General features: G+C 40.6%; 1 protein-coding gene across 1 annotated transcript in view; it reads right to left on the bottom strand.

Moving 5' to 3' along the window:
• Nucleotides 1-10,838: 10,838 nt before the first annotated feature.
• Nucleotides 10,839-24,492, bottom strand: part of LOC106561435 (zinc finger protein 271-like) — a gene marked incomplete at both ends in the record, with an annotated part of 29,316 nt that continues 15,662 nt past the window's right edge. The window contains one exon of the mRNA XM_045712022.1: nt 10,839-11,395. Coding sequence (XP_045567978.1) covers nt 10,839-11,395 — 557 coding nt within the window. The remainder of the gene's footprint in view (nt 11,396-24,492) is intronic.

Below are 24,492 nucleotides of genomic sequence, written 5' to 3'. Positions count from 1 at the left end.
AGGTGGGTCTTTACACATTCTACCAACACAACAGATGTTTCTACTACAGTGAATATTAACCAATGAGGTGGGTCTTTCCACATTCTACCAACACAACAGATGTTTCTACTACAGTGAATATTAACCAATGAGGTGGGTCTTTCCACATTCTACCAACACAACAGATGTTTCTACTACAGTGAATATTAACCAATGAGGTGGGTCTTTCCACATTCTACCAACACAACAGATGTTTCTACTACAGTGAATATTAACCAATGAGGTGGGTCTTTCCACATTCTACCAACACAACAGATGTTTCTACTACAGTGAATATTAACCAATGAGGTGGGTCTTTCCACATTCTACCAACACAACAGATGTTTCTACTACAGTGAATATTAACCAATGAGGTGGGTCTTTACACATTCTACCAACACAACAGATGTTTCTACTACAGTGAATATTAACCAATGAGGTGGGTCTTTACACATTCTACCAACACAACAGATGTTCTACTACAGTGAATATTAACCAATGAGGTGGGTCTTTCCACATTCTACCAACACAACAGATGTTTCTACTACAGTGAATATTAACCAATGAGGTGGGTCTTTCCACATTCTACCAACACAACAGATGTTTCTACTACAGTGAATATTAACCAATGAGGTGGGTCTTTCCACATTCTACCAACACAACAGATGTTAATACTACAGTGAATATTAACCAATGAGGTGGGTCTTTACACATTCTACCAACACAACAGATGTTTCTACTACAGTGAATATTAACCAATGAGGTGGGTCTTTCCACATTCTACCAACCCAACAGATGTTTCTACTACAGTGAATATTAACCAATGAGGTGGGTCTTTCCACATTCTACCAACACAACAGATGTTTCTACTACAGTGAATATTAACCAATGAGGTGGGTCTTTCCACATTCTACCAACACAACAGATGTTTCTACTACAGTGAATATTAACCAATGAGGTGGGTCTTTCCACATTCTACCAACACAACAGATGTTTCTACTACAGTGAATATTAACCAATGAGGTGGGTCTTTACACATTCTACCAACACAACAGATGTTACTACTACAGTGAATATTAACCAATGAGGTGGGTCTTTACACATTCTACCAACACAACAGATGTTAATACTACAGTGAATATTAACCAATGAGGTGGGTCTTTCCACATTCTACCAACACAACAGATGTTTCTACTACAGTGAATATTAACCAATGAGGTGGGTCTTTACACATTCTACCAACACAACAGATGTTTCTACTACAGTGAATATTAACCAATGAGGTGGGTCTTTCCACATTCTACCAACACAACAGATGTTTACTACTACAGTGAATATTAACCAATGAGGTGGGTCTTTCCACATTCTACCAACACAACAGATGTTAATACTACAGTGAAAATTAACCAATGAGGTGGGTCTTTCCACATTCTACCAACACAACAGATGTTTCTACTACAGTGAATATTAACCAATGAGGTGGGTCTTTCCACATTCTACCAACACAACAGATGTTAATACTACAGTGAATATTAACCAATGAGGTGGGTCTTTCCACATTCTACCAACACAACAGATGTTTCTACTACAGTGAATATTAACCAATGAGGTGGGTCTTTCCACATTCTACCAACACAACAGATGTTTCTACTACAGTGAATATTAACCAATGAGGTGGGTCTTTCCACATTCTACCAACACAACAGATGTTTACTACTACAGTGAATATTAACCAATGAGGTGGGTCTTTACACATTCTACCAACACAACAGATGTTTCTACTACAGTGAATATTAACCAATGAGGTGGGTCTTTCCACATTCTACCAACACAACAGATGTTTATACTACAGTGAATATTAACCAATGAGGTGGGTCTTTCCACATTCTACCAACACAACAGATGTTAATACTACAGTGAATATTAACCAATGAGGTGGGTCTTTCCATATTCTACCAACACAACAGATGTTTCTACTACAGTGAATATTAACCAATGAGGTGGGTCTTTACACATTCTACCAACACAACAGATGTTTCTACTACAGTGAATATTAACCAATGAGGTGGGTCTTTCCACATTCTACCAACACAACAGATGTTAATACTACAGTGAATATTAACCAATGAGGTGGGTCTTTACACATTCTACCAACACAACAGATGTTTCTACTACAGTGAATATTAACCAATGAGGTGGGTCTTTACACATTCTACCAACACAACAGATGTTTCTACTACAGTGAATATTAACCAATGAGGTGGGTCTTTACACATTCTACCAACACAACAGATGTTAATACTACAGTGAATATTAACCAATGAGGTGGGTCTTTCCACATTCTACCAACACAACAGATGTTTCTACTACAGTGAATATTAACCAATGAGGTGGGTCTTTCCACATTCTACCAACACAACAGATGTTAATACTACAGTGAATATTAACCAATGAGGTGGGTCTTTACACATTCTACCAACACAACAGATGTTTCTACTACAGTGAATATTAACCAATGAGGTGGGTCTTTCCACATTCTACCAACACAACAGATGTTTCTACTACAGTGAATATTAACCAATGAGGTGGGTCTTTCCACATTCTACCAACACAACAGATGTTTCTACTACAGTGAATATTAACCAATGAGGTGGGTCTTTCCACATTCTACCAACACAACAGATGTTTCTACTACAGTGAATATTAACCAATGAGGTGGGTCTTTCCACATTCTACCAACACAACAGATGTTAATACTACAGTGAATATTAACCAATGAGGTGGGTCTTTCCACATTCTACCAACACAACAGATGTTTCTACTACAGTGAATATTAACCAATGAGGTGGGTCTTTCCACATTCTACCAACACAACAGATGTTAATACTACAGTGAATATTAACCAATGAGGTGGGTCTTTACACATTCTACCAACACAACAGATGTTTCTACTACAGTGAATATTAACCAATGAGGTGGGTCTTTCCACATTCTACCAACACAACAGATGTTTCTACTACAGTGAATATTAACCAATGAGGTGGGTCTTTCCACATTCTACCAACACAACAGATGTTTCTACTACAGTGAATATTAACCAATGAGGTGGGTCTTTCCACATTCTACCAACACAACAGATGTTTCTACTACAGTGAATATTAACCAATGAGGTGGGTCTTTCCACATTCTACCAACACAACAGATGTTTCTACTACAGTGAATATTAACCAATGAGGTGGGTCTTTACACATTCTACCAACACAACAGATGTTTCTACTACAGTGAATATTAACCAATGAGGTGGGTCTTTCCACATTCTACCAACACAACAGATGTTTCTACTACAGTGAATATTAACCAATGAGGTGGGTCTTTCCACATTCTACCAACACAACAGATGTTTCTACTACAGTGAATATTAACCAATGAGGTGGGTCTTTCCACATTCTACCAACACAACAGATGTTAATACTACAGTGAATATTAACCAATGAGGTGGGTCTTTACACATTCTACCAACACAACAGATGTTTATACTACAGTGAATATTAACCAATGAGGTGGGTCTTTCCACATTCTACCAACACAACAGATGTTTACTACTACAGTGAATATTAACCAATGAGGTGGGTCTTTACACATTCTACCAACCCAACAGATGTTTCTACTACAGTGAATATTAACCAATGAGGTGGGTCTTTCCACATTCTACCAACACAACAGATGTTTCTACTACAGTGAATATTAACCAATGAGGTGGGTCTTTCCACATTCTACCAACACAACAGATGTTTCTACTACAGTGAATATTAACCAATGAGGTGGGTCTTTCCACATTCTACCAACACAACAGATGTTTCTACTACAGTGAATATTAACCAATGAGGTGGGTCTTTCCACATTCTACCAACACAACAGATGTTTCTACTACAGTGAATATTAACCAATGAGGTGGGTCTTTCCACATTCTACCAACACAACAGATGTTCTACTACAGTGAATATTAACCAATGAGGTGGGTCTTTACACATTCTACCAACACAACAGATGTTTCTACTACAGTGAATATTAACCAATGAGGTGGGTCTTTACACATTCTACCAACACAACAGATGTTTCTACTACAGTGAATATTAACCAATGAGGTGGGTCTTTACACATTCTACCAACACAACAGATGTTACTACTACAGTGAATATTAACCAATGAGGTGGGTCTTTCCACATTCTACCAACACAACAGATGTTTCTACTACAGTGAATATTAACCAATGAGGTGGGTCTTTCCACATTCTACCAACACAACAGATGTTTACTACTACAGTGAATATTAACCAATGAGGTGGGTCTTTACACATTCTACCAACACAACAGATGTTTCTACTACAGTGAATATTAACCAATGAGGTGGGTCTTTCCACATTCTACCAACACAACAGATGTTTATACTACAGTGAATATTAACCAATGAGGTGGGTCTTTCCACATTCTACCAACACAACAGATGTTTCTACTACAGTGAATATTAACCAATGAGGTGGGTCTTTCCACATTCTACCAACACAACAGATGTTTATACTACAGTGAATATTAACCAATGAGGTGGGTCTTTCCACATTCTACCAACACAACAGATGTTTCTACTACAGTGAATATTAACCAATGAGGTGGGTCTTTCCACATTCTACCAACACAACAGATGTTTCTACTACAGTGAATATTAACCAATGAGGTGGGTCTTTACACATTCTACCAACACAACAGATGTTACTACTACAGTGAATATTAACCAATGAGGTGGGTCTTTCCACATTCTACCAACACAACAGATGTTTCTACTACAGTGAATATTAACCAATGAGGTGGGTCTTTCCACATTCTACCAACACAACAGATGTTTCTACTACAGTGAATATTAACCAATGAGGTGGGTCTTTCCACATTCTACCAACACAACAGATGTTACTACTACAGTGAATATTAACCAATGAGGTGGGTCTTTCCACATTCTACCAACACAACAGATGTTTCTACTACAGTGAATATTAACCAATGAGGTGGGTCTTTCCACATTCTACCAACACAACAGATGTTTCTACTACAGTGAATATTAACCAATGAGGTGGGTCTTTCCACATTCTACCAACACAACAGATGTTTCTACTACAGTGAATATTAACCAATGAGGTGGGTCTTTCCACATTCTACCAACACAACAGATGTTTCTACTACAGTGAATATTAACCAATGAGGTGGGTCTTTACACATTCTACCAACACAACAGATGTTTCTACTACAGTGAATATTAACCAATGAGGTGGGTCTTTCCACATTCTACCAACACAACAGATGTTACTACTACAGTGAATATTAACCAATGAGGTGGGTCTTTCCACATTCTACCAACACAACAGATGTTCTACTACAGTGAATATTAACCAATGAGGTGGGTCTTTCCACATTCTACCAACACAACAGATGTTTCTACTACAGTGAATATTAACCAATGAGGTGGGTCTTTACACATTCTACCAACACAACAGATGTTTCTACTACAGTGAATATTAACCAATGAGGTGGGTCTTTACACATTCTACCAACACAACAGATGTTACTACTACAGTGAATATTAACCAATGAGGTGGGTCTTTCCACATTCTACCAACACAACAGATGTTTATACTACAGTGAATATTAACCAATGAGGTGGGTCTTTCCACATTCTACCAACACAACAGATGTTCTACTACAGTGAATATTAACCAATGAGGTGGGTCTTTACACATTCTACCAACACAACAGATGTTTCTACTACAGTGAATATTAACCAATGAGGTGGGTCTTTACACATTCTACCAACACAACAGATGTTCTACTACAGTGAATATTAACCAATGAGGTGGGTCTTTCCACATTCTACCAACACAACAGATGTTACTACTACAGTGAATATTAACCAATGAGGTGGGTCTTTACACATTCTACCAACACAACAGATGTTTCTACTACAGTGAATATTAACCAATGAGGTGGGTCTTTCCACATTCTACCAACACAACAGATGTTTCTACTACAGTGAATATTAACCAATGAGGTGGGTCTTTACACATTCTACCAACCCAACAGATGTTAATACTACAGTGAATATTAACCAATGAGGTGGGTCTTTCCACATTCTACCAACACAACAGATGTTTCTACTACAGTGAATATTAACCAATGAGGTGGGTCTTTCCACATTCTACCAACACAACAGATGTTAATACTACAGTGAATATTAACCAATGAGGTGGGTCTTTCCACATTCTACCAACCCAACAGATGTTTCTACTACAGTGAATATTAACCAATGAGGTGGGTCTTTCCACATTCTACCAACACAACAGATGTTTCTACTACAGTGAATATTAACCAATGAGGTGGGTCTTTCCACATTCTACCAACACATTAGATGTTTCTACTACAGTGAATATTAACCAATGAGGTGGGTCTTTCCACATTCTACCAACACAACAGATGTTTCTACTACAGTGAATATTAACCAATGAGGTGGGTCTTTCCACATTCTACCAACACAACAGATGTTTCTACTACAGTGAATATTAACCAATGAGGTGGGTCTTTCCACATTCTACCAACCCAACAGATGTTTCTACTACAGTGAATATTAACCAATGAGGTGGGTCTTTCCACATTCTACCAACACATTAGATGTTTCTACTACAGTGAATATTAACCAATGAGGTGGGTCTTAACTAAAGATGTTTCTACTACAGTGAATATTAACCAATGAGGTGGGTCTTTCCACATTCTACCAACACAACAGATGTTTCTACTATGAAGCAACGCTTTCAGGTTAATAAAAGTTTAATTCCCAAATAGCCTCTACAGGTTTGGTCATTATCAGATATTGGAGCGTTGAAAGATGATGCACAACAACGGTTTCTTCCAGGAAACCATGACTCCAATAACCACCGCGGTCAAAATAACTGTAAAGTACTTCACTATCGAAACAACTACTGCTATAATCAAGCTGTGGGATCTGACCTCATTGATCTGTCAGTAAGCTATGTCTACATGGGTATTGGGATCTGACCTCATTGATCTGTCAGTAAGCTATGTTTTCATGGGTATTGGGATCTGACTTCATTGATCTGTCAGTAAGCTATGTTTGCAAGGGTATTGGGATCTGACCTCATTGATCTGTCAGTAAGCTATGTTTACATGGGTATTGGGATCTGACTTCATTGATCTGTCAGTAAGCTATTTTTACATGGGTATTGGGATCTGACCTCTTTGATCTGTCAGTAAGCTCTGTTTACATGGGTATTGGGATCTGACCTCATTGATCTGTCAGTAAGCTATGTTTACATGGGTTTTGGGATCTGACCTCATTGATCTGTCAGTAAGCTATGTTTACATGGGATCTGACCTCATTGATCTGTCAGTAAGCTATGTCTACATGGGTATTGGGATCTGACCTCATTGATCTGTCAGTAAGCTATGTCTACATGGGTATTGGGATCTGACCTCATTGATCTGTCAGTAAGCTATGTCTACATGGGTATTGGGATCTGACCTCATTGATCTGTCAGTAAGCTATGTCTACATGGGTATTGGGATCTGACCTCATTGATCTGTCAGTAAGCTATGTCTACATGGGTATTGGGATCTAACCTCATTGATCTGTCAGTAAGCTATGTCTACATGGGTATTGGGATCTGACCTCATTGATCTGTCAGTAAGCTATGTCTACATGGGTATTGGGATCTAACCTCATTGATCTGTCAGTAAGCTATGTTTACATGGGTATTGGGATCTCAGCTATAGTATAATCCAGCAAAGCAGTCCTACCAGCTAGCAGTGTAATGAACCTTGTCTGATAGCCAATCAACCGTGTCCTAATTAACTACAATGACCATAATCCATAATGCCTACTTGTCTTGTCTGTTTATTTTACACTTGCTATGTAAATGAGACAGAAGAATGTATGATGGTCAATGCTATCTGGGATCCTTGGGACATCTCTTCCCTAAACCCTAACCTTAACCCCTAACCTTAACCATTTTAAATCTCAACTTCAATGGGCTAGGGACGTCCCAAGGATGTATCTCTACCTGAAAATACATGATCTAAGTGATTGATAGTTGGTATTCAGCAGTCATAAAGCCTTATTTACTTTAATAAACAACTAAAATAGTGATTTTGTCAGACAGCAGCACTACACTTTATTGACTGACTGATCCATTCATCCTTCCATCCCTCCTCAGCCTTCCTCTCCTCTGAAGACCCAGTGAGGGTGGAGCTCAGTCAGAGAGCTGTTGAGGGACTGGTTAGGAAGAACACTTCTACAGACAGAGAGGTGAGAGGTCACACATGGTTTAGATGGTAAATATTTATGTCCCCTTAGCGGTTCATCATATCAGCAAAAGGGAATATGTTCCATCTATGTTCATTTACATTAGTGCAATTTGTCCACTGATATTGGTGTAATTTCTCACCCCTTTTGGCTGTATGAAAGTTAATTTCCCCTCAGACACACACATTTGTTCTTTGATATTATGAAGGTCATTTGTGTCAAATGTACCTTTCCCCACTCATTCACCCCATCTCTTTACATTGCTGATGCATATTTGGTGGCCTGGCTGCATCCAGACGATGTCAAAGGCCCATCCTGGTAGATCTGAACCTAATGCAGCTTGGAGTGATCAGATGACAGAAGTCACATTTAGGTGCCAGGTGTAACTGAGGCCATAGATGCTCCATATCCATTACTTTGAGTGTTTCATATAATATGACTAAATGTGTTTCTTTCTGTGTTACAGGGACAGTCAAGAAATGGAACAACAAGGCCACAGAACATGACATAAGCAGAGCTGTTTGATAATTTTGTTTGTCTTTTAATAGTTGAATCCTTTGACGTATTGTTGATTTAAAAAAAAAAAGGGATACTAAATGTACATATCATACATTTTGACAGTGGAAGATGTACTGAATTTATACTGTTTTTCATACTAAGATATGTGTTGCTTTTGTACATATCTGTTGATTGGTTTCCCAAGAGTCTGTTGATTGGTCAGTCATTGGGATCATTTGTTTTACAGGTTGTTCAAATCAAATCAAGCTTTATTTATACAGCACATTTCAGACATGGATGCAACACAATGGCTCCACAGGAACAAACAAATATTTAGTACACAACAAACCGAATAATAACTGAAAGACTAATGAGCATTCTGATGAAATGCCATTGATTAAAATACTAAGAATTGGATGCAACATCTAACCCAAAACATAAGCTTGTTTTACTCCATAGTTTGTTGCTAAGATCCACAGCAAATATCGCTAAAATAGAAGAGGGGAACAAACAAAGAGTCACTGACAACAACCACAACTAAACAGGTGGGGTTTTAGGAGGGTTCTGAAAGACACTATGGGGGTGTCCACTGAAAGTTGACTAGTAACAACAACTGGGACATAAAAGACACCCACCATGAGACCCACTAAATCTGCCCAAGAAGAGGCAAACAAAAGAAAAACCCACACCAAACTTAAAGACAGGAAGCAAACCAAAAAGGTGGAACAACTAAAGGTGTTGACTCTCCACATGTATCAAGACAACTGGAGCACTGGGCCAGACACTCTTAAATAGAACCTGGACCAGCTCAGGTGAAACACCTTCCCACTAACGAGATGGACAAGCCAGCACAGGTGTAACACATACTGACTAACGAGGTGACACCTAGAATGATTCACCTTCACCAATATAAACATGGGGTCTACTGGCTGTCAACAATTAAAAATAAGAAAAAACCCATATTTCTAAATAATAATATACAATAGGATTATTTTTTTTCTCCTTTTTCTTTCTATAGAATCCTAAAACTCACTAGTTTCTAGAACACTCGTCTTCCTAAAACTCACGACATTCTAGAACTCTCCTCTTTCGCTTCTAGAACTCTCGTCTCTTTGGAACGAGCCCAAACAAAACTCATCTCCAATACGGAAAAACGTGCAGTCAAAATAAATAAAGATCCATAGCAACGCACTAGCTAAACGCAAAACACAAATCTTATATCCATTTGGGGGGAAATCAGGTTGAATCTGCTCTTGAAACTAACACAACAAAACAAAAAACACTTGGAAATTGAGATATATTTTACCTCACTGGTTAGAGGACAACCTGCAGAAGACAGTCAGCTACATTTTGGAGTGATGCATTTAAATTTAGGGGTCCCTAAACAAAGGAACACAACACTTATTTGTCATAACTCATCGATATCATGTTGTAATCAATTGTACCGAGAGGAGGGAGATGAGGTTGCACGTCCTGTTAAAACTAACAGCTCAAAAAAACACACAGAATCTGGGAATAATGTGTACATCACTGGTTAGAGGACAATTTGTAGAAAACAGCCAGATACATTTTGATTCAAGTGCGTCACCAACGTGGTAAGTGTAACACAACTCTTTTTTTGTTAGTCACTTTTTATTAAATCTCATAAATAGTACTCTTCCATTTCAGAGCCTGGATTTTCCCCGTGAGGCTAATATCCATATCATGCTGAAATCAATAGAACAGGGGACAAACGTTTAGGGTTCTACATTGTAACATCATTAAAATACTCCTACTACAATGTTAAAACATACTACATTGTGACATTATATCATTGATATCATGAAATAACTCCTTCATGTATTTTCTGATGTTTGATCAGATGTCTTTTATCGGAGAATCTCTTGTCACACTGATCACAGCTATGATTTCTCTCCTGTGTGTATTCTCTGGTGTAGAGTCAGAGAGCCAGATGTAGTAAAACTCTTCCCACATTGACCACAACTATAAGGTTTCTCTCCTGTGTGTGTTCTCAGGTGTAGAGTCAGAGAGCCAGATGTAGTAAAACTCTTCCCACATTGATCACAGCTATAAGGTTTCTCTCCTGTGTGTGTTCTCTGGTGTAATATCAGGTTGTCTGGCCGAGTAAAACTCTTCCCACATTGATTACAGCTATAAGGTTTCTCTCCTGTGTGTACTCGCTGGTGTCTAGTCAGATGGCAAGATGAAATATAAGTCTTCCCACATTGATCACAACTATAAGGTTTCTCTCCAGTGTGTGTTCTCTGGTGTACAGTCAGGTCACGAGATGTAATAAAACTTTTCACACATTGATTACAACTAAAAGATTTCTCTCCTGTGTGTATCCTCTGGTGTGATAACAGGTTGCTTGACTGAGTAAAACTCTTCCCACATTCAGTACAGCTGTATGGTTTCTCTCCTGTATGTGTTCTCTGGTGTATAATCAGATAGCTAAATGTAGTAAAACTCTTCCCACATTGATCACAGCTGTAAGGTTTCTCTCCAGTGTGAATTCTCAGGTGTACTTTTAGTGCTTTTAATCTTAAGTAACTCTTCCCACAATCAAAACAGTGGTGAGATTTCTCTCCTGTGTGTGTTCGCTGGTGTATTTTAAGATCTGATGAAGATTTGCAATGTTTTCCACAGTCAGAGCAACAGATAGATTTCTTCCCTGTGGGTCTCTGCTGGTGTTTCTTGAGGTGATAGGATCTGGACAGACTCTTCTCTGACTCGTTAGCATCATGATGTTGAGGCTCCCCAGAGGATCCATGATAGTCACGTCTCTCTCCTGTGTGAACAAGTCAGACAGATAGTTAAAGGCTCACAACAGCAGAAATCCACTGAAAAGGGTGATGCCAACAGCATAGCCATGATACTGTACAACAATTGACGTATGTAATGAATGTTAAAATTACTTGACAATTGTCTTAAGACAGTCAAGTGAGCAACAATAGTCATATTTAGTCTTGTTTTCACATTAGTAGTAACTAGAAATAAGTAAAAGGTGTTGAACTCCTAAGCAGTGTGCCAGGCCACTTTTGTTCTCAAATATAGGCACCTTTCTGCGTTTGCTAAAATTGCGACAAGGGCGATGCGCACACAATTTGATTGCAGAAACACCTCCCTGCTAATGCAGAAACCGCTAGTTATGGATGTAGTATGTCTGCCTGGAGCAAAAATGGTGAGCAAGTGGCCTAAGCTGTGCCATTAGAGATCTGGGTTCGAGTCCAAGCTCTGTTGCAGCCGGCCGCGACCGGGAGGCCCATGGGGCGACGCACAATTGGCCCACCGTCGTCCGGGTTAGGGGAGGGTTTGGCCGGCAGGGATATCCTTGTCTCATCGCGCACTAGCGACTCATGTGGCGGGCCGGGCGCAGTGCACACTGACCAGGTCGCCAGGTGTACGGTGTTTCCTCCGACACATTGGTGCTGCTGGCTTCCGGGTTGGATGGACATTGTGTCAAGAAGCAGCGCGGCTAGGTTGGGTTGTGTTTCAGAGGACGCATGGCTCTCGACCTTCGCCTCTCCAGAGTCCGTATGGGAGTTGCAGCGATGAGACAAGACTGTAAGTACCAATTGGGGAGAAAAAAATATATATATTTAAAAAATGGTGAGCAAAGATTAGTTTTCACAATGTATTCTGAATATTACAGCACTAGATCAGGAGTGCTACTCAAGGAAACTCACATTAAGCTCTGTGTCTATTCACTACTTCACCACCGTGGGGGAAACTCAGGGGAGTTCTCATAGGCTGACAGCAAATAAAGCCTCCATTTACAGGTTGATTATGATTATCATCATTTGACACTACTTTGGATTATAATTGTAAGGCTCGTTTGAATGTCCTGATTTAATATAATGTTTGTGTTATTGTCGAAAATGTACTACTTTATATTTAAAAACGACTTCAACCAGTAAAATGATCATTGGCTAGTTTTCCATCAGCCTGACATCAGCCTGACAATGAGATTTTGTCCACTAAGTGTATGCCAAAATGGTCTATAATCTCACCTAACAATAACATAGACCTACTGTAGGACCCATAACTTCACCTAACAACAACATAGACCTAGGACTATAAATCATTTAATATTTTAGGTGAAACAAGGAGACTAAAATGTCTTTGTCATGACAATTCATAACCTGATCACCAGATAATTTTGTGAATAATCCCACTAGGCTATTCTGTAATGTGTTGTCATTCTAAATGTCCTGAATAAAGGAAAATAGCTCTGTGTGTTGTACAATAGCCTATCCACCAAGGAACAGTTCTCTACACATTATGAGCTAAGTATCTCTGTGTCCAAACAGACTAACGAGACCCTACTGTAAATCAAGTAGACAATAACACATTATAAATATCGATTTGTTTGGGATGTTGGATCCAACGTGGAGCACGGCATAACTGTCTTTACCGGTGTAATGAATGAAGAACTACATTTGACTGGCATGCAGAAAATTATTTCCTGGATCAGCTGATGATAGTTGAACATGTGACTGTAACTAAACAGCTACAGTATTTAGTATTATGTGTAATTATTGAAGAACCGCGTTAATGACAGTATCCATTTGGGTGTTGTCAATAAAGTTAAGGTGACTCTCGGTTAGAACCATTGGATTTAGCAAACTCTGAAATGATTTAGGATTTCTGTGCCCATGAAAACTGTTTTTCCAGCGTAATATAAGGAGACAGTAAATGTTACGTAGGTAGAGAGCATTTCAGAGATCTGAATACAAAAAACTGTCCCACAGCAAGATCCAGTATTTAAGTTGAAGTTCATCATATGACAACCTTAACGTTATGACTATAACTACTGTTCCCTGAAGGAGGGAAACTAGGTACAACATACTATTAAATCCACACGTTATGACTATAACTACTGTTCCCTGAAGGAGGGAAACTAGGTACAACATACTATTAAATCCACACCTCGCTGGAAGCCCCGCCTTCCACAGGTGATGAGCGTGAGACTCGGATATATTCCTTAAATGATTTAATCCTTAAATTTAATACCTCACTTCACCGACCCAGGAAGTGGCGGAGCCAAACAGGTGTTGTAACTCGTTCATAACTGGCACGCAGATCGGTAGAAATGGTAAGATAAATTGGCGCTTCAAACGGAAATGGAAAAAGTTTGCTGATTTTACCGGAAACTTCAGGAGCATAACGTCAGAATTAACGAAGGCCAGCAGCAGGTGGGGAATAGGTTATTTTCTTCTGGTTATATTGACCTCTGGCTTCCTCAAGTCATTTGTGTGTGTTAATTATTTAATCGAACGCTTGAAGCATCAGTTCAAGTTCTGCACATACAGTTGATTTTATTAAACACATGGGGTGTGTCCATATGGAAAAATACACGTCATAACATTTCAAACAATCAATTGGTAGAAAGAAAATACTATTTTTTTTTTTAAATCTGCCCTAGAACATACAACATACATGCATTCAGACCCCTTCCCTTTTTACACATTTGGTTATTATAAAAATGTTTTTTTATTTTTTATTATCAATTTTCAGACAATACCTCATAAAGACATCACAATACCCCATAAAAGTGAGAAAAAAAGTTTAGAAATGCTTGTGTATGTATATATATATATATATATATATATATATATATATATATATATATATATAGGTCATGCCAGTAGGCTACAGTAGGTTGTATCTCTCTAGGTCATGCCAGTAAGCTACAGTAGGTTGTATCTCTCTAGGTCATGCCAGTAGGTTACAGTAGGTTGTATCTCTCTAGGTCATGCCAGTAGGTTACAGTAGGTTGTATCTCTCTAGGTCATGCCAGTAGGTTACAGTAGGTTGTATCTCTCTAGGTCATGCCAGTAGGCTACAGTAGGTTGTATCTCTCTAGGTCATGCCAGTAGACTACAGTAGGTTGTATCTCTCTAGGTCATGCCAGTAGGTTACAGTAGGTTGTAACTCTCTAGGTCATGCCAGTAGGTTACAGTAGGTTGTATCTCTCTAGGTCATGCCAGTAGGCTACAGTAGGTTGTATCTCTCTAGGTCATGCCAGTAAGCTACAGTAGTTTGTATCTCTCTAGGTCATGCCAGTAAGCTACAGTAGGTTGTATCTCTCTAGGTCATGCCAGTAGGTTACAGTAGGTTGTAACTCTCTAGGTCATGCCAGTAGGCTACAGTAGGTTTTATCTCTCTAGGTCATGCCAGTAAGCTACAGTAGGTTGTATCTCTCTAGGTCATGCCAGTAGGTTACAGTAGGTTGTATCTCTCTAGGTCATGCCAGTAGGTTACAGTAGGTTGTATCTCTCTAGGTCATGCCAGTAGGTTACAGTAGGTTGTATCTCTCTAGGTCATGCCAGTAGGTTACAGTAGGTTGTATCTCTCTAGGTCATGCCAGTAGGCTACAGTAGGTTGTATCTCTCTAGGTCATGCCAGTAGACTACAGTAGGTTGTATCTCTCTAGGTCATGCCAGTAGGTTACAGTAGGTTGTAACTCTCTAGGTCATGCCAGTAGGTTACAGTAGGTTGTATCTCTCTAGGTCATGCCAGTAGGCTACAGTAGGTTGTATCTCTCTAGGTCATGCCAGTAAGCTACAGTAGTTTGTATCTCTCTAGGTCATGCCAGTAAGCTACAGTAGGTTGTATCTCTCTAGGTCATGCCAGTAGGTTACAGTAGGTTGTAACTCTCTAGGTCATGCCAGTAGGCTACAGTAGGTTTTATCTCTCTAGGTCATGCCAGTAAGCTACAGTAGGTTGTATCTCTCTAGGTCATGCCAGTAGGTTACAGTAGGTTGTATCTCTCTAGGTCATGCCAGTAGGTTACAGTAGGTTGTAACTCTCTAGGTCATGCCAGTAGGCTACAGTAGGTTGTAACTCTCTAGGTCATGCCAGTAGGCTACAGTAGGTTTTATCTCTCTAGGTCATGCCAGTAGGTTACAGTAGGTTGTAACTATCTAGGTCATGCCAGTAGACTACAGTAGGTTGTATCTCTCTAGGTCATGCCAGTAGGTTACAGTAGGTTGTATCTCTCTAGGTCATGCCAGTAGGTTACAGTAGGTTGTATCTCTCTAGGTCATGCCAGTAGGTTACAGTAGGTTGTATCTCTCTAGGTCATGCCAGTAGGTTACAGTAGGTTGTATCTCTCTAGGTCATGCCAGTAGGTTACAGTAGGTTGTAACTCTCTAGGTCATGCCAGTAGGCTACAGTAGGTTGTATCTCTCTAGGTCATGCCAGTAGGTTACAGTAGGTTGTAACTCTCTAGGTCATGCAAGTAGGTTACAGTAGGTTGTATCTCTCTAGGTCATGCCAGTAGGCTACAGTAGGTTGTATCTCTCTAGGTCATGCCAGTAGGTTACAGTAGGTTGTATCTCTCTAGGTCATGCCAGTAGGTTACAGTAGGTTGTATCTCTCTAGGTCATGCCAGTAGGTTACAGTAGGTTGTATCTCTCTAGGTCATGCCAGTAGGTTACAGTAGGTTGTATCTCTCTAGGTCATGCCAGTAGGTTACAGTAGGTTGTATCTCTCTAGGTCATGCCAGTAGGTTACAGTAGGTTGTAACTCTCTAGGTCATGCCAGTAGGCTACAGTAGGTTGTATCTCTCTAGGTCATGCCAGTAGGTTACAGTAGGTTGTAACTCTCTAGGTCATGCCAGTAGGTTACAGTAGGTTGTATCTCTCTAGGTCATGCCAGTAGGCTACAGTAGGTTGTATCTCTCTAGGTCATGCCAGTAGGTTACAGTAGGTTGTATCTCTGGGTCATGCCAGTAGGTTACAGTAGGTTGTAACTCTCTAGATCATGCCAGTAGGTTACAGTAGGTTGTACCTCTCTAGGTCATGCCAGTAGGTTACAGTAGGTTGTATCTCTCTTGGTCATGCCAGTAGGTTACAGTAGGTTGTAACTCTCTAGGTCATGCCAGTAGGTTACAAATCTCTAGGTCATGCCAGTAGGTTACAGTAGGTTGTAACTCTCTAGGTCATGCCAGTAGGTTACAGTAGGTTGTATCTCTCTAGGTCATGCCAATAGGTTACAGTAGGTTGTATCTCTCTAGGTCATGCCAGTAGGTTACGTAGGTTGTATCTCTCTAGGTCATGCCAGTAGGTTACAGTAGGTTGTATCTCTCTAGGTCATGCCAGTAGGTTACAGTAGGTTGTAACTCTCTAGGTCATGCCAGTAGGTTACAGTAGGTTGTAACTCTCTAGGTCATGCCAGTAGGTTACAGTAGGTTGTATCTCTCTAGGTCATGCCAGTAGGCTACAGTAGGTTGTATCTCTCTAGGTCATGCCAGTAGGTTACAGTAGGTTGTATCTCTGGGTCATGCCAGTAGGTTACAGTAGGTTGTAACTCTCTAGATCATGCCAGTAGGTTACAGTAGGTTGTACCTCTCTAGGTCATGCCAGTAGGTTACAGTAGGTTGTATCTCTCTTGGTCATGCCAGTAGGTTACAGTAGGTTGTAACTCTCTAGGTCATGCCAGTAGGTTACAACTCTCTAGGTCATGCCAGTAGGTTACAGTAGGTTGTAACTCTCTAGGTCATGCCAGTAGGTTACAGTAGGTTTTATCTCTCTAGGTCATGCCAGTAGGTTACAGTAGGTTGTATCTCTCTAGGTCATGCCAGTAGGTTACAGTAGGTTGTATCTCTCTAGGTCATGCCAGTAGGTTACAGTAGGTTGTATCTCTCTAGGTCATGCCAGTAGGTTACAGTAGGTTGTAACTCTCTAGGTCATGCCAGTAGGTTACAGTAGGTTGTAACTCTCTAGGTCATGCCAGTAGGTTACAGTTGGTTGTATCCAAGTGGAAACAATTATCAACCCAATGTGGAAAGTGTTGAATTTGGTCAACAACAAAATGAATGGCTTATTTGCTACGTGAGGTTTACTTGATCTAACAGAAGTTTCGTAATGATTAAGTTGTTATGTGGACACGTGACATACCGACAACTTTGATAAAAACACTATTGGAGTTGTCTCCAGATCGCTATGCATATTCATGCTAGTAGCTTAGCATCTCTCTCCATTGAATACAGGCGGTTGACGACAACAACCCTCATAGAATATAAACAATAGATTACAAAAATAAGATGTATCCACCAATCCAAAGACAGGATAGGCGGGAGATAGACAACCCACAGTGCAGCTTTGTGGACAACGACTCCCCTTGTTAGGGCAGAGAGACATCTTGTCAGTATATCCATAATCTTTGGTGTAGCCAACCCAACTCTCACATGGCTCTATTGGGGGGAACGGTGTGTAGTAAAACATCACTACATTAAAATCACTACATGCCGTGGCCCCCCAGTCTGCGGTCAGCAGATAGACCCTTCTCAAATATATATGTTAAGTCACTTTTTGTAAACGGAACGGAGAAAACACGTCGTCTGATTCTAGACATATCAGTCATCATCCCAGGGCCCTCCGTTGAAGAGGTATTGACGAGCCAACTCCGAATATCCAAAGTTAAAAACTAATTGAAGGCGGTACTTACTGGTGTTACTCAGATCTCCTGTCTCCTCCTCTTCATCTTTCAATGTGACAGTAATCTCTCCTTCCTTCTTCACTCCAAAAACTGCATCCTCCTCTTTCTCTTCCTCCTCTTCTTTTACTGTAACATCTTCCTCCTCTTTCACTCTGAACGCGTCTTCCTCTTCTGTCACTGAAACGTCTTTCTCTTCTTCTTTCACTGTAACAGCCTCACCCTCTACTTCTTGTTTTACTGTAACATCCTCCTCTTCCTTCTCCTCTTTCACGACAATGTTCAGCCCCAGAGCTTCTTTCTCCGTCCAGCAGACCTCCTTTTCTTTAACAGGAAGGGAGTAGTTTAGGGAGCTCATGTTCGGGGATGTTAGCTAGCTAGCTATCATTAGCGACCAGGCTAATGCTAACTTAACCAGCCAGCTACTATAGCTGACTAATAAAAAATAACGTAATATTAAATTAAATAGGTTAACAAGTAGATACGACAGAAGTGTGCCTAAAACACAGTAGCTAATATAGACCGAAAGCGTCTAAATAGCTTGAATCTTTCGGCTATGTTGGCTAGCAAGCTACCGAGGTGGTTGACGAGCTGTTTATGAAGAACCGTCCACTAGATTATACGTCACGCTGCAGCATCGCCTGAAAGACGCACATCGCCGTCTGCTGACTGGAGGGAAACGCAGTTGAGGATCAGATTTTATTTTCAGACAAAGATTATTTTACATGGATTTAATTAAATGATACTGTTATATTGAGACATACAAAGACCTGAATGTGTTGGTTGATTAGTGCGAATTTGTTTTTTTACTACAGAACATTTAAGGCAGTTTCATTAAGTCAAACTAAATCTAAATAAGTAGCCAGCTGCTGTAGGTCTATACTGCTCCTACATGGTGTAACAATACATCATGTAGATGTATATAATGAACAGACTAGGTCTATACTGCTCCTACATGGTGTAACAATACATCATGTAGATGTGTATAATGAACAGACTAGGTCTATACTGCTCCTACATGGTGTAACAATACATCATGTAGATGTATATAATGAACAGACTAGGTCTATACTGCTCCTACATGGTGTAACAATACATCATGTAGATGTGTATAATGAACAGACTAGGTCTATACTGCTCCTACATGGTGTAACAATACATCATGTAGATGTATATAATGAACAGACTAGGTCTATACTGCTCCTACATGGTGTAACAATACATCATGTAGATGTATATAATGAACAGACTAGGTCTATACTGCTCCTACATGGTGTAACAATACATCATGTAGATGTATACCGCCGTTAAAAAGTTTGGGGTCACTTACAAATGTCCTTGTTTTTGAAAGAAAAGCACATTTTTGTAGACAGTGTGCTGGCTTTCTTGTTCTTTAACAAAGCTTTTGTAAACAGTGTTTTTGCAATGCAGCAATTCAACCATGAAGGCCTGATTCCCTCAGTCTCTGAACAGTTGATGTTGAGATGTGTCTGTTACTTGAACTCTGTGAAGCATTTATTTGGACTGCAATCTGAGGTGCAGTTAACTCTAATGAACATATCTTCTGCAGCAGAGGTAACTCTGGGTCTTCCTTTCCGGTGGCAATCCTCATGAGAGCAACCCATACCTTGTCACAACACAACTGATTGGCTCAAACGCATTAAAACCTCTATGGGCAAGGTGGGACACTGTACCCGCACCCTACCATACCCCTGTCTGTACGTTATCCCTTGAATCTATCCTACCACCCCCAGAAATCTGCTCCTTTTATTCTCTGTTCCCAACGCACTAGACGACCAGTTCTGATAGCCTTTAGCCAAACCCTCATCCTACTCCTCTGTTCCTCGAGTGATGTAGAGGTTAACCCAGGCCCTGTGTCCCCACGCGCTCTCATTTGTTGACTTCTGTAACTGTAAAAGCCTTGGTTTCATGCATGTTAACATCAGAGCCTCCTCCCTCAGTTTGTTTTACTCACTGCTTTAGCACACTCCGCCAACCTTGATGTCTTTGCCGTGTCTGAATCCTGGCTTTGGTAGGCCACCAAAAATTCTGAAATTTCCATCCCCAACTACAACATTTTCCGTCAAGATAGAACTGCCAAAGGGGGAAGAGTCGCAATCTACTGCAGAGATGGCCTGCAAAGTTCTATCATACTTTCCAGGTCTAAGCCCAAACAGTTCGAGCTTCTAATTTAAAAAAAAGTATCTCTCCAGAAATAAGTCTCTCACTATTGCCGCCTGTTACAGACCCCCCCTCCCCACCCTCAGCTCCCAGCTGAGCCCTGGACCCGATATATGAATTGATTGCCCCCCATCTATCTTCAGAGTTCATTCTGTTAGGTGACCTAAACTGGGATATGCTTAACACCCCGGCCGTCCTACAATCCAAGCTAGATGCCCTCAATCTCACACAAAATATCAAGGAACCCACCAGGTACAACCCTAAATCTGTAAACATGGGCACCCTCACTGATATTATCCTGACCAACTTGCCCTCCAAATACACCTCTGCTGTTTTCATTCAGGATCTCAGCGATCACTGCCCCATTGCCTGCATCCATTATGGGTCCGCGATCAAACTACCACCCCTCATCACTGTCAAACGCTCCCTAAAACACTTCTGCAAGCAGGCCTTTCTAATCGACCTGGCCTGGGTCTCCTGGAAGGATATTGACCTCATCCCGTCAGTAGAGGATGCCTGGTTGTTCTGTAATTATAATTTCCTCACCACCTTAAATAAGCATGCCCCTTTCAAAAAATGTAGAACTAAGAACAGATAAAGCCCTTGGTTCACTCCAGACCTGACTGCCCTCGAACCAGCACAAAAATATCCTGTGGCGTACTGCACTAACAGCTCCCCACCCCCCCAAGCCTCCCCAGCTTCTCCTTCACCCAAATCCAGATAGCTGATGTTCTGAAAGAGTTGCAAAACCTGGACCCGTACAAATCAGCTGGGCTTGACAATCTGGACCCTCTCTTTCTAAAATTATCCGCCGCCATTGTGGCAACCCATTTACCAGTCTGTTCAACCTCTCTTTCATATCATCCAAGATTCCTAAAGATTAGAACGCTTCCGCGGTCATCCCCCTTTTCAAAGGGGGTGACACTCTAGACCCAAACTGTAACAGACCTATATCCATCCTGCCCTGCCTTTTCTAAAGTATTCGAAAGTCAAGTTAACAAACAGGTCACTGACCATTTTTTGAATCCCACCGTACCTTCTCCGCTGTGCAATCTGGTTTCCGAGCTGGTCACGGGTGCACCTCAGCCACGCTCAAGGTACTAAACGTATCATAACCGCCATCAATAAAAGACAGTACTGTGCAGCCGTCTTCATCAACCTGGCCATGGCTTTCGACTCTGTCAATCAACATATTCTTATTGGAAGACTCAATAGCCTTGGTTTCTCAAATGACTGACTCGCCTGGTTCACCAACTACTTCTCAGACAGAGAAACTGATCGCTGCCCGCACCCGCCCGTCCAGCATCACTACTCTGGACGGTTCTGACTTAGAATATGTGGACAACTATAAATACCTAGGTATCTGGTTAGACTGAACTCTCCTTCCAGACTAATATTAAGCATTTCCAATCCAAAATTAAATCTAGAATCGGCTTCCTATTTCGCAACAAAGCCTCCTTCACTCACGCTGCCAAACACCCTCGTAAAACTGACTATCCTACCAATCCTTGACTTCGGCGATGTCATTTTCAAAATAGCCTGCAACACTCTACTCATCAAACTGGATGCAGTCTATCACAGTGCCATCCGTTTTGTCACCAAAGCCCCATATACCACCCACCACTGCGACCTGTATGCTCTCGTCGGCTGGCCCTCGCTACATATTCGTTGCCAAACCCACTGGCTCCAGGTCATCTATAAGTCTTTGCTAGGCCGCCTTCACTCAGCTCACTGGTCACCATAGCAACACCCACACACAGCACGCGCTCCAGGAGGTATATCTCACTGGTCATCCCCAAAGCCAACACCTACATTGGCCGCCTTTCCTTCCAGTTCTCTGCTGCCAATGACTGGAACGAATTGCAAAATCGCTGAAGTTGGAGACTTATATCTCCCTCATTAACTTTAAGCATCAGCTATCTGAGCAGCTTACTAATCGCTGCAGCTGTACACAGCCCATCTGTAAATAGCCCATCCAACTGCCTACCTCATCCCCATGTTTTTATTTACTTTTCTTGCTCACACCAGTATTTCTAACTATGTGTTTCTAACTATGTGTCGCACTGCTTTGCTTTATCTTGGCCAGGTCGCAGTTGTAAATGAGAACTTTTTCTCAACTGGCCACCTGGTTAAATAAAGGTGAATAATAGTCACATGTTCAACTATCATCAGCTGATCCAGGAAATCATTTTCTGAATGCCAGTCAAATGACAAACATCACGACATTTGTGAGGTACAGTAGGTCTATGTTATTGTTAGGTGAAGTTATGGGCCAATTTGGCAAACACTTAGTGTACAACCCCTCATTGTCAGGCTGATGGAAAAGCTAGCCAAAGAGCATTTTACTGTTTGAAGTGTTTTTTAAGTATAAAGCGGTTGATTTGCGATGATGACACAACCATTATATTAAATAGAACATTAAAACAAGCCTTACAATTATAATCCAAAGTAGTGTGAAATGTACTCATAAGCAACCTGTAAATGGAGGTTACTCACCATTCACATTCAGAATACATTGTGAAAAACTCAAATATTTGCTCACCATTTTTGCTCCAGGCAGATATAGTACATCCATAACTAGTGGTTTCCTCATTACCAGATATACTACATCCACAACTAGTGGTTTCCTCATTACCAGATATACTACATCCATAACTAGTGGTTTCCTCATTACCAGATATACTACATCCGTAACTTGTGGTTTCCTCATTACCAGATATACTACATCCGTAACTTGTGGTTTCCTCATTACCAGATATACTACATCCATAACTAGTGGTTTCCTCATTACCAGATATACTACATCCATAACTAGTGGTTTCCTCATTACCAGATATACTACATCCATAACTATCGGTTTCCTTATTAGCAGGGAGGTGTTTCTGCAATCAAATTGCATGTGCATCGCCCTCGTGCCGCAATTTTATTAAACACATAAAGGGGCCTATATTGGAGACCAAATGTCGTCTGGCACACTGCTTAGGATTTCAGCAACTTTAACTTATTTCTAGCCTACAGTCATCGATTTCACTACTAATGTGAAAACAAGACGAAATATGACTATTCTTGCTCATTTTAAGACATTTGTCCAACAATTTTAACATGACATTACAGACGTCAATTGTTGTACAACAACATCATGGCTCCGCTGTTGGCATCACCTTTTACAGTGGATTTCTACTGTTGTGGGCCTTTAACCATCTGTCTGACTTTGTTGTTCACACAGGAGAGAGACGTGACTATCGTGGATCCTCTGGGGAGCCTCAACAACCTCATGATGCTGAAGAGGCAGAGAAGAGTCTCTCCAGATCAGAACACCTCAATAAACACCTGCAGAGATCCACAGGGAAGAGAACTCACTGCTGCTCTGACGGTGGGAAGAGATTCACCTCATCAGGCATTAAAATTCATCAGAAAATCCACACAGGAGAGAAATCTTATAGCTGTGATCAATGTGGGAAGAGTTTTACTACATCTGGCCATCTGACACTACACCAGAGAATACACACAGGAGAGAAACCTTATTGCTGTGATCAATGTGGGAAGCGTTTTTGTCAATCTGGACAGCTGACAGTGCACCAGAGAACACACACAGGAGAGAAATCTTATTGCTGTGGTCAATGTGGGAAGAGTTTTGCTGCATCTGGCTCTCTGACTCTACACCAGAGAATACACACAGGAGAGACCCCTTATAGCTGTGGTCAATGTGGGAAGAGTTTTGGTCGATCTGTCTCTTTGACTCTACACCAGAGAACACACACAGGAGAGAAATCTTATAGCTGTGATCAGTGTGACAAGAGATTCACCGATAAAAGACATCTGATCAAACATCAGAAAATACATGAAGGAGTTATTTCATGATATCAATGATATAATGTCACAATGTAGAATGTTTTAACATTGTAGTAGGAGTATTTTAAGTGTCACAATGTAGAACCCTAAACGTTTGCCCCTGTTCTATTGATTTCAACATGATATATTAGCCTCAGGGGGGTA

This window comes from Salmo salar, chromosome ssa02 (assembly GCF_905237065.1).
Source record: "Salmo salar chromosome ssa02, Ssal_v3.1, whole genome shotgun sequence".
Taxonomy (NCBI): Eukaryota; Metazoa; Chordata; class Actinopteri; order Salmoniformes; family Salmonidae; genus Salmo; species Salmo salar.
Note: the sequence above shows the minus strand (reverse complement) of the source record. Positions and strands in the feature narration are given on the sequence as shown.